The 17,754-nt window shown below is 40.8% G+C and overlaps 1 protein-coding gene across 3 annotated transcripts in view; it reads right to left on the reverse strand.

Annotated features, from left to right (window-relative positions):
- Efr3a (EFR3 homolog A) overlaps window positions 1-16,799 on the reverse strand; it is an 87,576-nt gene extending 70,777 nt beyond the window's left edge. For 2 of the 3 annotated variants that reach the window (XM_059246986.1, XM_059246985.1), the window contains exon 1: window positions 16,607-16,799. In XM_059246986.1, coding sequence (XP_059102969.1) covers window positions 16,607-16,616 — 10 coding nt within the window. In that variant the 5' untranslated portion in view covers window positions 16,617-16,799. The remainder of the gene's footprint in view (window positions 1-16,606) is intronic. The other variant, XM_059246983.1, reaches the window with a different exon arrangement.
- Between the last annotated feature and the right edge of the window lie 955 nt (window positions 16,800-17,754).

A 17,754-nucleotide genomic window follows, 5' to 3' on the forward strand; every position in this document is an offset into this window, starting at 1 on the left:
ATTTTTTTTCTTTGTTTTTTATTTATTCTCTCTCATATATTACATTCTGACTGCAGTTTCCCCTCCCTCCTCTCCTCACAGCACCCCCTCCTCTAGTTTCACTTTGGAAAAAGGCAGGCCTCCCATCAACCAAACATGGCATATCAAGTTACACTAAGACGAGGCGCATCCCCTGATATCAAGGCTGGGCAAAGCAACCCAGCAGGAGGAAAAGGGTTCCAAGAGCAGGCAAAAGAGTCAGAGACAGCCCCCCACCCCTGCCCCTGCTAGGAGTTCCACAAGAACACCAAGCTACATAACCACAGCATGGATACAGAGGGACTAGGGCAGTCCCATGCAGGCTCCCTGATTGCCGCTTCGGTCTCTGTGAGCTCCTATGAGCCCAGGTTAGTTGAGTCTGTGGGTTTTTGTAGTGTCCTTGACCCCTCTGGCTCCTACCATTCTTCCTCCTCCTCTTCTACAGGATTTCTTGAACTCCACCTAATGTTTGGCTGTGGGTCTCTACCTCTGTTTCTATCAGCTGCTAGATGAAGCCTCTCTTAGGATGAGTATGCTAGACTCCTGTCTATGAGCATAGCAGAATATCATTAGCAATCATTTCGTTGATTTTTTTTTTTTTTGGTCATTTGTGTTTGGTTCTATCCTAGGTCTCTGGGCTATCCAGCCTCTGGGTTCTGGCCCTCCTCCAGGCAGTATCAGTGGTGGGCTCCCTCTAGTGGCATGGGTCTTAAGCAGGATTGGCCACTTCCACAATTTCTGCACCACCTTTATTTCACCCCAGCACATCTTGCAGATAGGACAAATCGTAGGTTGAAGGTTTTGTGGCCGGGTTGATGTCCCAATCCCCTCACTGGAAGTCTTGTCTAGTTACAGGAGATGGCTAGTTCAGGCTCCATATCACTTACAACTAAGAGTCTTAGCTAGGGCCACCCTTGTAGTTGTGCACTTAAAAAAAAAAAAAAAAAAAAGACAAGTGTGCAGTTAAATAAGCCAAGGTAGAATACCTTCTAGAAAGGAACCCCTGAATTGACGGAAAGTAACCTTTCCTGGCTATGAGCATAAGAGACCTTATACAGACAGTGAGTCTCATGAGTACAGCCACAATGATGAGGCTAGGTTAGGTTATTTTAAATTATACATCCTCTGAATATTTGACAAGTAAAATATGAGTATTTGGGGCAAAATTCAAAACAACTTTCTAACTGCATAACTATTTAAATTTCTACAACGTTTTATTTCCTTATTAATCATAATGTAATAAAAGTGTTAAATCTGTGGGAATGTTTATACATTCCAAAATTATTCTTAGAAGAAACACATTTAATATACCAACAGCACTGATTCTTCTAGAACACCCACAGCACCTCTGCCATATGCTAAAAGATTTTCCTTTTAATTGACATGATTAAAATGCCTGCCTAAACTGTATTGTATCATTCCAATTATGAGTCTAAATAAAATATATATTTTTAAATAATGTCTCCATTATTCAAAGTTAAATTAGAAAGGGAAAAAATAGCATATGATTTGTTGGGCAGGCTTAGCTAAAACAGAAGTGCAATATAAATATAATTTCAACCTTCAAGGTTCAGTGCTTGATATATTCTGTCAAACTTCCAACTCAAACACAGAAACCTGAATATTCTCATTCTTCCCACCTCTTTTCCCTCACTCTCTCAGTGCTAGGGAATGAACCCAGGATCTTGTCCATGCTAGGCAAGAGCTATCACTGTGCTTTATCACCAGTCTTCAAAGCCTTTCATCGCTGCCTTATTTAGGGTTTTATTGCTGTAAAGAGACACCATGACCACAGCAACTCCAATAAAGGAAAACATTTAATTACAGCTGGCTTACAGTTCAGAGATTTAGTCCACTATCAGCATGGCAGAAGCATGATGGCATGCAGGCAGACATGGTACTAAAAAAGAAGGAGCTAGGATTTCTATAGCTTGATCCACAGGCAGCAGCAAGAAGAGGCAGTAAGCCACTGGCCTGGCTTGATCATCTGAGACCTCAAAGCCCGCCCCCAGTGACACACTTCCTCCAACGAGACCACACCTACTCCAACAAGGCCACATCTCCTAATAGTGCCACTCCCATAGGGTTGTAGCCATATCATAATTCAAAATTCATTTAGTCCAATTTCAAAAGTTTCCATAGTCTTTAACAGTCTCAAACTTGTTTAAAAGTCTAAAGTTCAAAGTCTCTTCTGGGACTCACGTAATATCTTAACTGTAATCCCCTGTAAAATCAAAATGAAAAAGCAGATCACATACTTCCAGCATATAATGACACAGGATATATATTACAATTCCAAAATGGAGCACAAGGAGGAAATACTGGACCAAAGCAAGACCAAAAACCAACAGGGCAAACTCCAAACTCTGTCTGCATCTCCATGTCTGATGTTGAAGCATTCTTCAGATCTCCAACTCCTTTCGGCTTTGTTGACTGCAACACACTTCTCTCTCTTGGGCTGGTTTCACTTTCTGTTGGAAGCTCTCCTCAGCAGGTATCCTATTACTCTGGCATCTCTAACACCTTGGGGTCTCCAAGGTAATCCAGGCTTCACTTTCACAGCTTCATGCAATGGCCTCTCTAGGTCTCCATGCAGGGACACCCCGACACACACCTGGTCTCAGTGGCTTTCCTTAGGAGGCAGACTCTATAACCCCTTTCTTGTAACATTGACTCTAAAGCCAGAAATGTGTCTGAATCTGCTGAGTTCTGCTGCTTGCTGGGTTTGAATGTCCTGAAACTAGCTCTGTAGACCAGGCTGGTCTTGAACTCAGAGATCGGCATACCTCTGTCTCCTGAGTGCTGGGATTAAAGGTGTGTACCATTATGCCTAGACCAAAGCTTTTTTTTTTTTTTTTTTTAATTCCTTTTTACAAACTGGAAACTTAGCTGGGTAGAATCTTGCCCTGAGGCCACCACTCCCTTTATTCCATTTAATAGCAGGCTTTTCTTTAATCTGTTTATCTCCTTGAACACAGGATTTAGCTCTACTCCACTTCTTGGTGCCCCTTTTCTCCTCAATCTGTACATTTTGTATTTTTACTTGCTCAGTTTACTCCTTTTCATTATAAATCTGTATAAGCATGGCCACTAATAACCAATCAACATAGTCAATATTAGGCTGTCAGGACACTTCCTCTGCCAAAGCTGTTAATTCATAATTCTTCAATTTAGCCTTAGCATCAGGCAGATTTTTTTGGAGAAAGGCAGAAAGCAGCTACCTACTTTGCCAAAATATTATAAGAACAGTCTCTAGGCCACATACTAATATTTTTCTCCTCGGAAGCCTCCTGAGCCATGCCCCCACAGTTCAAATCACCCCAGAACCACTGTCTTTCATGTTCCTACTAGTATGGCCCATTAAACTTCACTTAAAGCATTCATCTGCTTTTTAAATCCAAACTCTGCATTCCTCCAAACAAGAGCATGGTCAGGCCAATCACATAAATACCCTAGTCCCTGGTACCAACTTTCTGTCTTAATTAAGGTTTCTACTGCTATAAACAGACACCATCACCATGTAACTCTTAGAAAGAAAAACATTTCATTGGGGCTGGCTTACAGCTTCAGAGGTTTAGTCCATTACTGTCAGGGTGGGAAGCATGGCAGCATGCAGGCAGACACAGCACTAGAAAAGGAGCTGAAAGTTCCACAGCTGGATCTGTAGGCAGCAGGAAGAAACTGCCCTACTGGGCCTCAAGCCTACCCCAGGGATACACTTCCTCCAATGTCACACCAACTCCAACAAGGTCACACCCCCTAATAGTGCCACTCCTTATGAGCCTATGGAGGGCATCTTCTTTCAAACCACAATAGCCATACATGAGATGTCAGAAGATAGAAGTCAGAAATTCAAAAGTTTTAAATTTGCACATATTCTTTTATTATAAACACACTGTGGCAATAGAATATACAAACAACTGATTTTTATGTTAATCAAAACTCAGGACATAGTTGCTCTGAAGTAGGAAGTGGGTATAAAAATGGATGGGGAAACATAACTGAGGAACTAGAAGGAATGGCAGCACAGAGAAGAGAAAAGTCAAAGAGATAAATCACACTAAGGATGTTTAAAAAAGAACATGGGAACTATATTATTTTATGGCTACTTACAGATATTATATATAAGTCGGGGGGGGGCCTGTAGTTTAATTAAAGTTATGCCAATTAATGCCTTCCCTCTAGAAAAGAAAGGCTATCTATGAAAAACCCCAGTGCCAGGCACTCTAAATATCTAGCCTTGTATCCACTGTAAAGAGTAGTTCCCTCCTCTCATCAAAAAAGCTTCTTTCTGCACCAGAGAGAAATCATTACAGAAAGGCAAAGTGGTCAAAATGCAAAGATCAATTGACTGTGGGGTAGCCAGGCCAATCAATACATTTACAAACTAACCACTACACTTCAGGCTGAAGGAAGATCATGGAAGAGGAGGGGAAAAGACTCTATGAGCTAGGGAACCAGGACAACTGCTTTGAGACAGTCTCTTCTAAAAGAGGAGGAGGAAGAGGAGAACTGTGACAACAACACTAAGTGCAAATGATGCACGGCTCTGGGAAGAAAAACAGGGGTAAAGATACATTGTAGGAAACTCTCTAAGAATTAATAAAACATATTACATCATCTAAAAAAAAACCAAGAATGTAAAGAGAAACTTTCTAATCAATACTTCAGACAGATCATAAAACTAACATCTTATACTACCATAAGATTTCAATGCATTATTATCTCAAGTCTAAGGGTGGAACATAGGTAAACCAATGTATTTTCTGTGACATTATACTCAAAGAACCTAGAAAACTATGTATTTGTGGCACTTTAAAAATTTTCATTCCTATAAATAATAGGTGTACTTTTAAAAATGAAAACGATCAATAGAAAATTACCTCATCTCTGTGCAAATACCATTAATTACTTACTTAAAAACAGAGTCACAGTGCACTTTTAGACAGAAATGTCAAAGTGGTTGAATCAACTGCCATTTCACAAAAGCACAGGAGCTAAACTACATGTAATTACATTCAGCCCTCCCCAGTGTTCTATGAACCACTATACAAAGCTCTACTGTGATTTTTCCACCTTTACTCTACATGCTGCTGTACCTATCAGGGAAGGCCCAATAGAAAGAACAATATTTCTATATGGTTTAAAGAGCAAACAGAGCCTGATAACCACATTACACCAAGGAGCAGGCAGGGAGGAAAAGAGAGCAGCATTAGCAGTTTAAGGGGAGAAAAATCTTAACGAAAACCCAAGAGCTGAAATGATGCTCTCAGTGACAAATCTAGACTCTAAATGCTCCCCACTTCTGTCTTTGAAATAATCATGTGTTTAAGAACTTTATTATACACAAACAACCATCTGCTGCCAGAAAACAACTCTTCTTTCACAAATACATATTGCAGTGAGACTTGAACAAGGCAGCAATGGGATAAGCTCCTAGTAGTGTGGTTCCATATTCTTCATTTTAGATTACATATACTGAGGTGCCCTAACTTCTGCTTGCAAACTGCACAGTTATCAGTTTGCATGCACTTACTGATTATAATTTGACAGTCTCTTCTCCCAGATAGGAAGCCGTGACAAAAGAGTTAAGGATAGAATTATAGGATTACATATACTGGACCTGAAATATGACAACTGCTTTGAAGTTCAAAACAATTTTAAAACACCTTCCCTGATGCGCCATAAGTTTTCTTTATTGTCCTAACATCAGATCAGACTGGAATAGAATATTACAATTTCTATTTCTTGCTACTCTGGACTATTCAAAGGCTGCCATAAACAGATGCCCTGACTGGCAGACGAAAGAAGTACATGCCCTCATCTAAATTTGCTCAACACCTTTCTTCCCCATTAGGCTATGTATGCTTCACCAGCAAAGACAAAAATTGTAATGATATACATACGGTCAATATAAAGATATCATTGTCTCTTGCCTAACAAAAGTGACACATAGTAGGCTTTGAATAAAAATGTGTTGAACAAAAGACAGAATTACCAAATCCCCCTCCCCTGTGTGTCTGTGTGTATATACATTTACACACAGAGACACACCCTTTTAAGCTTCACATTTTCCACTTAAGTCTTTCTTCAACTGACTGCTGTCCTTTTCCACTCACTGCTGTTCTATTCATCTTCCTGTTAGTGTCATGGACACTTTCTCTCCTCTGAACTCCAACAGCCCCATTCTCAAGGCAATATATATATTATATATAAGTCTGTGAGAGGGGCAGAGTATTGTGTGTCAAGTTATGCCAACTAATTCCTTCCCTCCAGAAAAGAAAGGTTAGCTAAGAAAAACCCTAGTGCCAGGCATTCTAAATATTTAGCCTTATATCCACTGTAAAGAGTAGTTCCCTCCTCTCATCAAAAAAGCTTCTTTCTGCACCAGAGAGAAATCATTACAGAAAGGCGAAGTGGTCAAAATGCAGAGATCAATGGACTGTGGGGTAGCCAGGCCAATCAATACATTTACAAACTAACCATTATACTTCAAACTCAAGGAAGATCATGGAAGAGTAGTGGCATATATATATTGCCTTGAGAAAAAAAAAATATATCCTTCTATGTTATAACTATGTGCATACCTTTCAATAAATGGTATAACCTTTTTGAAGCTAGGGACCACTTTATCCAACTCTGCATTTTCCATCTTGGTAGTGCCTTGCAAATACAGGCATTAAAATACTAAGTAAATGTGTCCCTAACATATTTACCAGAAAAACAAAATTGAAAGAGAACATCTGTGAATCCAATAGTATAGTGGCATCGTCTGTGACAGAAATAACTACAAGGAGGGGCTATAATATATTCAGTCCTGGAGACTGTTAGACCAAAACAGTTAGTCATGATCAGCTAAATTGCTTTGGGTTTTGCCTCAGAGTTCCCGAGCTTTTAAAAGACTCTAAAACATCTTACATTTTCTATCCACTTTTTAAAAGTAGTCAATGTCACTTTCCTACTGAAATTAAATGTATAAATGAGATAGGAACACGCTATTCCAACTAAAGCTGGGTGGGCCATCTGCTTAGTTTCTTCAGCATCTTTACCAGACAACAACCTTATTACACCTACATGGAAGGCATTTTGAAAACCTTTGTTCCAAAGGCATCTCAAGTTTCCCTTCCTCTACCCTCCAATAAGAGTTAAAAGCATCAAGCATCCTGTACCAGACCAAAGGAATGAATTTTTGTAAATAAAATTAATATAAATACAACTGGCCCACCTTTCTGTCATCTCTTTCTGGAATCTAAATTGTCCCACTTTGTGAAGCTGGTGTGTTATAACAAGGCTAAGTGTGTGGACTGTTCTAAGTATACTTCATCCTTTTAAAGCAAGCAAAATATTAGGATGGAGTAAAAGGAAAGATAACAGAGTGGAAAAGCTACCTATCTGCTTCTCATTAGTACTGCAAACTAGAGAAACTGGACTTCTGAAATTTACACAGGCTAGCTAGAACACATGAAAACTTTCTGAACTCAGACCTGGAATCTCAATAGCTATGTATGTATCTGCCTTGAATGTCCTCTCTCCAGATGTCCACTTTCATCGAGCTGAAGTAGGTAGGGGTCAAGACCTGCAGGAATTATCTTTTTCTGCCAAGATTCTGGTCCTAATATGTTAACAAGTATTTCTACATCTAAAACCAAAATATTATATAAATACAATATTGCATCTACAAATTCCTAAGAGATATTGTCTTTTCTCAGTTATTGAGTCAAATACATAGTAAAAATACTTTTAACTAAGTTCCTAAATCAATCAGTTTAAGTTAGATGTCATAAAAGGGCCACTCTTCTCAATTCCCAGGATGTCTGCTAATCAGGCACAGTACATTTTGCTTGTTTTTGAGACCCCAGGAATCATAGTGGCAAATGTAGTAACTTGTGTACTTCATCTGTCTGCTCAGCAGGAATGAGAGCCATTTAAAGTTAACTTGCAATCACAGCACAGAGAATATGGTAGTGAATTATCAAGACAGCTGTTCAAAAATGCCCATTAGAGAGCAGTAGTGTGAAGAATACTTAGCATTATCCAGAAAACTACTGGAATGCAGGTGGTAGAAAGAAAAGGTAGAGCTGAATAACTCATCAAGTAAGCGAGGATGGGGGGGTGGGGAGTAGGGGATGGTAGTGGAGGGGTGGGGGGGGGGGTAGTTAGAACTCCTCTTGAAGGCTGTGGAGCAAAAGGTTTAACAACTAATTTTATAATAGACAAATCTGATTCAGGTACAATGAAAAAAACCAAAGTAGTGGTTCCTTTTTCAATAAAACTCAGAATTATGCCAACCAATAACATCCAAAGTTAGAGAGCAAGAGATGAACATGCCAAGGAGAAATAGGATGCCTTCCATGAAAAGAAGAAAAATACTATTAGCTCCTATTTGCTTCAGAACATCCTCAAGAGCTGGCTCATTTTAAGAACTGAGTGAACCTGGCATACATGACGACAGAATTTTGACAGGGCTGACATTAATCACAGTAGAAACTGCCAACATTCACTTTGTGATCCCACCTGCCTAAGACTGTATTCACTCCGCAAAAGACAATCATTCCAAGGAAGCTACAAAAATCTATCAACTTCCCATAAACTGAACTCCCCCACAGTGACTCATCTTACCTTTCAGGATTTCAAGGCTGAAACCACCACTTAAGAAAGCATACAACACCTCAAACAGAAAAGACAAGAGACAAATGTGCCCTGTTCTTGTGTCCTATTAACCAACACACTGCACTAACCTCCAAAAGGCATTCCCAGAAACTTACAATTCTGAGCATCTGACAGCAATCAGACTTACAATTCTGAGCATCTGACAGCAATCAGACGCCAGGCACTACTTTCCTATATAGTTTACACCACGAGATTGGTTTTTCAGAGTTCTAGTCTTCGGGCTACAGGAAGAACCTGTTTAACAGTTTAATGTCTTGTTTTAGGTTTTTGAAAAAAGTTGTATTAAATCTGTAACCTTAAGCATCTTTTTTTTTTTTTTTTTTTTTTTTGTCTAACTACAATTGCTAACTGTAAGAAATCTGGAAAATACAAATTAAGAAAATGAATTTGCCAGGCATACTAGTACGTATCTGTATCCCAGCATTCAGGAAGCTGAGGCAGTGGGATTGCTAGTTTCAGGTCAGCCTGAGCTATGGAACAAAACACTGTATATATGTCTTCATGATGTTATTTTGGTCTAGTTTATTAGAGATAGGATCTCACTATGCAGCATAGGGTTGCCTCAAACTCTAACTCAGCCTCCCAAGAGCTGGGATTATTACACCTTGGCTTCATGAGTACTATTTTTTTTAATATTTTTTAAAGATTTATTTATTTTATGTATATGGTGCTCTATCTAAATATATACCTGCAAGCCAGAAGAGGGCAGCAGATCCCATTATAGATGGCTGTGAGCCACCATGTGGTTGCTGTGAATTGAACTCAGGACCTCTGGAAGAGCAGCCAGTGCTTTAACCCCTGAACCCTCTCTCCAACCCCCATGAGTACTATTTTTAATGAATGTATAATATTTTGTTCAAAGGGTTTATATTATCAATATGTACCAATTCTCTATTTCCGAACACAAGTTTCTGTTTTTCTCTTTTTATAAATATTACTATGACAAAACATTTGGATTCAAAACTATCTTGATGTCCTTTACTTTAATCATTTCTTAAGAATAGATTCCTAGAAGTGAAATTCCTGGGCCAATGGATATAATCCCTAGATCAGTTGATAATTTATTTCTGATCTGCTTTCCAAAGAGACCTGCACTGCAGTTTACTGCAGTTTACTGTTAGAGACTTCTGACAACCCATCAGACCAAAATTGGCTTTTAATCTGCAATTCTTTATTAATGAAATGGAGCCATGTTTCTCAAAAACCTGTATCAACCATTACACTCTTTTATAGCAAGTACAAGTATGTATTCTTAACTACATAAAGCTGGTAGTATTTTGCCTTCAGAATTGTATAAATACTGCTGTCTTTTTTTAATTTAATAAGTTATCTTGACCCCTTCATTAACCATGATTTCTACCATACTTCCTTCCTCAACTCTTCCTTCATGGAAGAATATGATGTATATAGTGAGCACACTCCCAGGATTCAGATGGCCTGCGTTCTAGTACCAAAGCATGATCCAGCTGAATGGCACACTAAATCTTCCTGGTTTCAGCTGCCCTTTGTCAACTAAATTAAATATCTTCACAGCTCAAAATTCTATCTATTCCACCCTCAATTCTTGTCTTAGGGGATTCTATGACTGAGTTAGAATGCTTTGTGCACATAATTTTACAAAGGCATGCTGAGGATTCATCTACATAACTAAAAGATTTTGGTAAGCAAAGAAAACGTTAAGGGAAAAATATATAAAAATCAGCTGAAAGACAGCAAAAGCAGAATACTTAGAATGGTATAGTTTTGTCAAGTATCAACAGTCTTCACTCCCATAGTAATCTGCTTTGATTTTTCTAGCAAATTCTGCTGTGTCTGTAAGTCATTTCAAATTATATGGAAAGTTTGGGGTAAGATTCTGCATTATTCTGGGGAAGAATCATTCAATTAAAAAAAAATCTTCCTACTACCACAAGATAATGGGGTGATCCTTTCCTGCAGAAAGCCCCAGGAGACCAAGTTAATGCCATACAAGTAGCTTGGTCTTCTTGTGGGACTCCTAACAGTGGGAGCAGGGACTGTTTCTAACCCTTTTGCCTGCTTTTGGATCCTTTTCCCCCTACTGGGTTGCTCAACCAGACTTAAAATGCAGGGAGGTTCCTAGCCTTATTGCAACTTAATATGCCATGTTTGGTTGATATTGCTGGGAGGGCTGCTATTTTCTGAAGGGAAATAGAGGAGGAGATGATCAGAGGGAGAGAAGAGGTGATGGGACGAGAGGAGGAAGGGGAAACTGAGGTCAGGATGTAATATATAAGAGAATAAATTTTTTAAAATTATAATTAAAAAATACAAAGAGAGAGAGGCAGGAAAAGGTGAGGGAGGGAGGGAGGGAGGGAGGGAGGGAGGGAGGGAGGGAGGGAGGGAGAGAGAAGACAGACAAGACAGAGTGGAGTCTCCAATCAAAATGCTATTCAGACAAGAATACTTCGACTCAGAGATACTTTGAAAATACATAAGCAACGGCATCTTCTTTACTAAAATCTAGAATTGTGCTATCTAGCACCTAAAGGGAAAGAAGAGTAACTAGACTAAGGAGAAATGTAATATCCTATAGAGAATCAGGTTTGCCCACTGTAGCCCAACACACTACTACAGAAACACTAGGTGACAACTGGATCATTCCATGCCAGAGTTCAACCGTGATATCCCCTCATTTCTCTTTCTCACACACACACAAAAGAAAAAAAAACTTGCTCAGTTTCCTAAACCACAAACGGCTTTCTTTCCTTTTATGTATGTGGGTGGGTAAGGGACAACTGGTAATAATAATAATAAATAATTTATCATTTTTGCCCTAGAAAACCAGAGGAACCTGGCTTCAGCTCGTTTTGCTTTTAAGCTGCCCTTCAAAATTAAAGAAGAGACAAAATGAGGTCCCCCAGAAAACTAACCTCCTCTGCCCAATAATTCAGATGGTTTGGAGAGATGCATAAAACATCCAAAAATTCTGGTGAAAAGAATGAGATACTGGAAAAGAGATATTACCCATCCTGCTCCCTGAAAGAACCTGATCAGAGTCAATTCCAGGGTCAAGTTCAAATAGATCACTGCTGACTATATCAGGCCTAGAGGCTGTTTGAGCTTCTGTGCTGAGAAGGCATCTCTGGGGAGTAGGCTGCCTGAGCATCCTAATGGTTTGAAAGCAGGACAGCTTGATCTGTAATATTTAAATATTTAGAACTAGAGCAGTTCCTAATGAGGTATAATTTTAATTCTGTCCTCCAGGGGCTATATGGTAATGTCTGGAAACATTTTTTGGTTTTTACAATTTTAGGGTTCCTGGGAAAGAAGTGGATGCTGCTACTGGCTTTAGTAGATACAAGCCAAATATGTTGCTAAACATTCTCTAAAGCATAGGACAGACCCCTGCTACCACTCCCTCCTTAAGCCACCACCACCAAAGCTGGTCCAAGGTATCAATGGTGCAAAGGCTGAAAAACTCATCTACAGTATAATGTGCAGACATTTGTATTATCTTACACATCAAAAAACATACAGGAAGGTCTAGTAAAAATGTGATTATGACATGACTTTATAAAGAAACCAGTAAGCTAGAAATTGCTAGTATGCCTACAAATAGTCACTGTAACTGTGATTGTGACAGCCTGAGCATATTTCAGTCCTTAATTGTGTCTCTGCATTATAATGCCACATAAAACATTCCATTTCTGGCTCCCTTTCTTCAAGTTTTATCTCATCATTTACATAATTTTTAAAACAGCTCTGCTTACTCATGAATGGAACTAATTGAAGCATAAACTTCATAAATTTTGTGTGGTGTGGTGATACATGCCTTTATTCCCAGCATTTGGGAGGCAGAGACGGGCAGATCTCTGAGTTTGAACACACCCAAGTCTACAAAGTGAGTTCCAGGCCAGCCAGGGATACAGAGAGAGACTGTCTAAAAAACAAAAAGAAACACACGGTCTCCTAGGCAGCAATCAAAGCAGTATCAAGACACAGTAAGAGGAAAAAAAAATAGAAACTTCAGCTACAAGTCTGGCAGAAGGAAGAAGGCTGGAGAGAAAAAAGGTGAACTATGGGGAGGACAAGAGGGAGAAAAATGGACTAACAATAATGTGAATAAATAAATATGAATGAACACAACGGCTCCAAAGCCAGTAATAGGAATGCATAAGTTTGCATGCCTTATAGTTTCAACGTGAAATGATCACTGGCCTTTGCTTAAGTCCTTTTCTCACTGTCTTTTCTTGTTGCTGTTATAAAATAGGCTGACAAAGCAATTTACTGGTTTATTCTGGCTCAGAATTCAAGAGATTAAGTCCTTCCTGACAGAAAACTCAAAGCAAGAGGAGTCTGAAGTGGCTGATACATTGTATGCGCAAGGAGAAAGCAGGGAGTGCTGAATGCATGCTAGGCTCAGGAATCTTTCTGGAAGACCCCCTGCCAAAGGAATGAAGCTGCCTACAGTAGCCTGGTATTTTCATCTCAATAAGCCTGATAAAGATAATCCCCCCCCCCCCATGAGTATGCCCAGAGGCATGTTCTCTAGTTGATTCTAGATTCTGTCCAACTGGCAACACTAACCACCACAGGCTTGGTTGCTAGCTGATGAGCTTTTAATGTGACAAATAGAGCATGAGAACACTAAATAAAATGAATCTGCTGACAAAGACATGACTGAAGGAATTACTGGGAAGCAAAAGCAGGTAACAACTGTGTGGTGGGTCTCTGAAGGGTACATCTTATCCCTGGATGCTTCCACTGTCTCTGTTTCCTAGCTGTTATAAGGTGAACAGCTTTCATGGGAAGCCTCCCTCTACCTCCTTTTTGGCCATGATGTTTCTGTCCTTCCACAGGCCTAACAGCAATGGATTCAGTGAACTTTGAACTGACACCTCTCAAGCCAAGAGTCAAATCTTTCCTTGAGTTGTTTTTTTTTTCCCTCAGGGCTATCACAGTGATAAAAAGTTAACACATGTAATGTGTTTCTACAAAGAAATACTTCAGCTATCACCTATCCTTCAGGATTCATTTGGCACTTTTTCTGTAAGACACTGAAAAACAGTTAAATACAATTAGCCTTATTCAAGGATAGGGGAATGCCACATTACCACTGTCTAAGAGACCTAACCAGATAGCAATGCTGATGTCTAAATGACGAAAGAAAGTATTAGTCACACACTAATAACAGTTCAGTGTTTGAATTCCCCCAGCTCACATATAACCATTTCTTATATATGAGAGCACATTTTATTGGACCTGTTTTCATGCATGAGATGTAGATTAACTAAGAAGCCCCTTCCACAGAATTTTGCTAAAGAATTTAAATCCATGCCTTTATAACAGAGCATCTACTTAGCACACCTGCAGAATCCATAGCCTTCTTCCCAGATTCCTGTGGCAAGACTTAAATCCAGGCAAATGATGAACTTTCTTATACACAAGCGTCTAAGCTTACAGAAATTTTCACAGAATTTTGGCAAAGCTTTCATTTTGTCTTATTTTATAACTCAAACAAACAAACAAAACAGTTTATTCCACTTTGGCTAAGGAAAAATAGACATTATCTGTGTTCAATGTGGATACTGGTTAAAAGGGCCGGATCTGTGTTCAAGTACTGGTTCTACTCCATTTATGACCTCAGGGAAGCCATCAAATACACTAAAACCCACACATGGTGGTAAACTTCTACAACCTTTTAGCATTGGCAAAAGGATCACAAGTTCTAGGCTAGCCTGGGCTATATAATGAGCCACTGTCTAGAAACTAAAGATTCAAAGAAAAAAATCTCAGTCTCCTGATATTAAAAAATAAACAAGAAAATGGACTAAGAAACCTCAATTTTCCTTCCAACTCAAATACTGACACAAAATTTGAAACCCTTTGAAATTAAAAGCTTAATAGTTTATTAAATCTAGGTTTGAAATGTCAGTCCTGAAGTCATCCAACTACAGGCTAAACACAGAATGACAAGAACAAGAACTGTTCTGTGTCAGCACCTTCTTGGCAGACATACTTCCAGCTGTTTTCTCAAGGAGTCCTTGCTCGCTAAACAACATTCATGAGACACACATTTATCTGCTTGGCCAGCATGGCTCCAGCATGTGAAGCTGGCTTCTACTATTAATGCCATTTCGATTCCAAGTGAATAATAAAAACAGCGATAGAATTATTTATCTGCGAGCTGCTTACAGAATTCTAGAACTCAAGAGACTAAAATGATTCTCTTCAATCTTTCAATTTTGTAGAAAAGCATTACATTTCATAAAACACTTAAAGGTTAACTGGCTGAGCATGCAAATAAGCCTCTTTATTTAATATCTTTTAAAAAACATTTATGAGAACTCATTTTTTCCCTAAAAGCATTTATAATACCGTGACTGTGTTGAAGTGGCTGCTTATACACTTAGTATGTTAGCAGTCTACTCTAGACACAGGATGTCTAAGAAGCACTCCTGCCCACCAAACTATCACAGACATCTTGAGGGCTCTGAGTATCAGGAGGGAAAAAACAAGAGCTACTGTTTGAGATCTGTATCCCCTGTCCACATCAGTAGCTCCTTTCAATTACAGGAGATGCACAACAACAAATATGAATGACACATAAACATTTCCCTTGACCTTCCTCCATTCATGGGTGCAATCTGACACCTGAGTTCATTTAAAACTCACTGGACAGGATAAATAAATCAAGCATCCTAAAAACACAAGTTTTCAGCATCCTTTCTAGGGAACTAGATAACTTTGGCACCTAACTAAAGCTTGATAATTTTACAGAATGCTGAGGGACATTTTACCCAGACAATCCCCATGAAGTCTCATCCTTTGAGACCACTGGTTTATCCTTCTCCCCTCTGCTTTTTCGGAAAAAAAAAGATTGGCACGGTGCTAATTTCAAATACTCGAATAACAGAAGATGAATTTAGAAATAATAAACGGACAATAATGGTCATGAGCACGACGGCAGAATATATTCCTCCAGGCTGAATGAACCATGGAGAAATATAAAGTAAGAAACGTATAATATTGTGAAAATAAAATAAAACACACTTGGTGTTTGAGGGGTTAAAAATGATCTTTACATTAAGATGAAAGATTTGACACAAGTATGAGATAAACCATTCTATTATTAAGAATTTTTCTAACCCAACATTAGAAAAAAATTGGACATTTGAATGCCGCCTAGAAATCCCGTACCCGGTATGTCTACAGAAACCAGGTCAGGCAAAGCCAGTAAGTAATTTTGAGAAAAAAAAAATTCACAAGTCTTTAAAGATTCTGCGGCAGGACACACTTAAAAGAGCCCTACTTGCAAAGAATCTCAAATCCATCACCAGCATCATGCCGCCTCTCGGTCCGAGATCAGCCACCCAGTTTGCACGTAATCCAAGTGGGCCAAGGGGTTTAAAGTCTCACTGCGAGTATCTGGGTCACTGGTAGCACTGTAGTACCCCGTAGTACAGAGTCTCTCTCAAAGCCTCCACTACCGGGTCATCTCCAAACCCAGTGTCCCTAGGGGACAGCTGGGACACTTGCTATTAGCAGAGCCCGGACCCCACGCTGGGCGGGCAAACCAAACCCTGGGTTGACTCAGCCCAGGGGTAGTCAGGCTGACACACTTGGGGGCTCCCCGGCCTCTGGCCCCAGGGAGAGCTCCAGTCTGTCCCTCAGACCAGCTAAGGCAGCACAGGCCTCGACCTCAGGGCTACGGCACGTCGCGCTGGGCCGCGCGGCGGACATACTAGCCCGGGCTTCCCGGGTCTCACGGATCTCCGTTACCACGCCGTCACCACGGGCCGCTGTCAGTTTTGTAACGCTCCCGCCTCAGTTTGCCCGAGTGTGCACTGGGATCCCCCGCTCCCCGCCCATGGGACGCTGAAGTGAAGCGAAACTAACTCGGGGCCGACCGGCGCTTCCTGGAGGCGCTCCCCGCCCGGCCCGGCCCCACACTCACGGGTAGGCATGGCGACCCGAGCCCGCCGCGCTCGCCGCCGTTCCCGGACTCAGAGGAGCCGCGCGAGCCGCGCCGACCGCAGCATGACTGCGGAAGCTCGGCCACAGACGCCTCGTCGGGGCGGAGGGCGAAGAGCCGAGCGAGCGGACGCCGACCGGCCGCAGAAACCACCGGCCGCGCTCCGCGCCCCGTCGACGACGCGCTGGGCCGACCCACGCCCGTGACGTCAGCGCGTCGCCACCGAGAGGTCCCGCCCCCGAGCCGCCCAAGCTCCGCCCCCGAGCGGTGACTGCTGGACTCCACCGCTGCACCTGCACCTGCAGGGTGGGCAGTGAGCGGGCTCTATGTATTAACTCCGAGTTTCCTTTTCTTTTCACTCCTGGTGATCTGACTGTCTCACTTTGGCTCAGGCCTGCTTAGGGCGCGTCACCTTAGGACTGTGAGGGTAAAGACGATGGTCTTGGGTGTAGTGACTTCCCCTAATCTCCTTCCTGTTCAGAGCTATTTAACTGGCAGAGCTTCCATCTGGCAGTCTCTGAAAGCCTAATGCCTTTGAGATGCACTAGGGTTATCTGGGGTGATGGCTGAGCCTTTTCTCAGAGGACAGAAAATGACATTCCCGCTGAGGCTTCTGGTAGCTTTCAAAGTGAGCCAGTCCTCGGGACTTGGTCTCCTCCTTTAGAGAGTGTTCTGAACATTTGGCTAGCCCTGTTCTTAACGCTGGGTATCATTAATACTCTACTTGATGGGTATATTAGGAGTCATAAAACTGGTTCAACCTGGGAGCTAGGATGTCCAGCAGTGTAGGCAGTACACATAACATTGGCTAGATACTGTAGGCTGCACACAATCCCTTTAGAGGAATACAAGCAATGCATAGAAATCTAACACTATGTCTTCAAAGTGGTTCGGGAGACATAGGACTCTGTTAATGAGTACATTACTAAGTCCTGAACTAATGCTGCTGAATGGCACATGAGATGATGTATATATGCACTTACATTTTGAGACCTATATTCTGGAGTGTAGTGCCAACTTTCCGCTTAAGAAATGAGATTGTGAAGTCTTGAGAGGAGGAGATAAAGAAGATGAAGTAACCAGAAAGGCCTGAGGGTAATTTAGTCTTTGAGTCAACTTGGAAGAAAGCA

The sequence above is a fragment of the Peromyscus eremicus genome, chromosome 20 (assembly GCF_949786415.1).
Source record: "Peromyscus eremicus chromosome 20, PerEre_H2_v1, whole genome shotgun sequence".
Lineage (NCBI taxonomy): Eukaryota > Metazoa > Chordata > Mammalia > Rodentia > Cricetidae > Peromyscus > Peromyscus eremicus.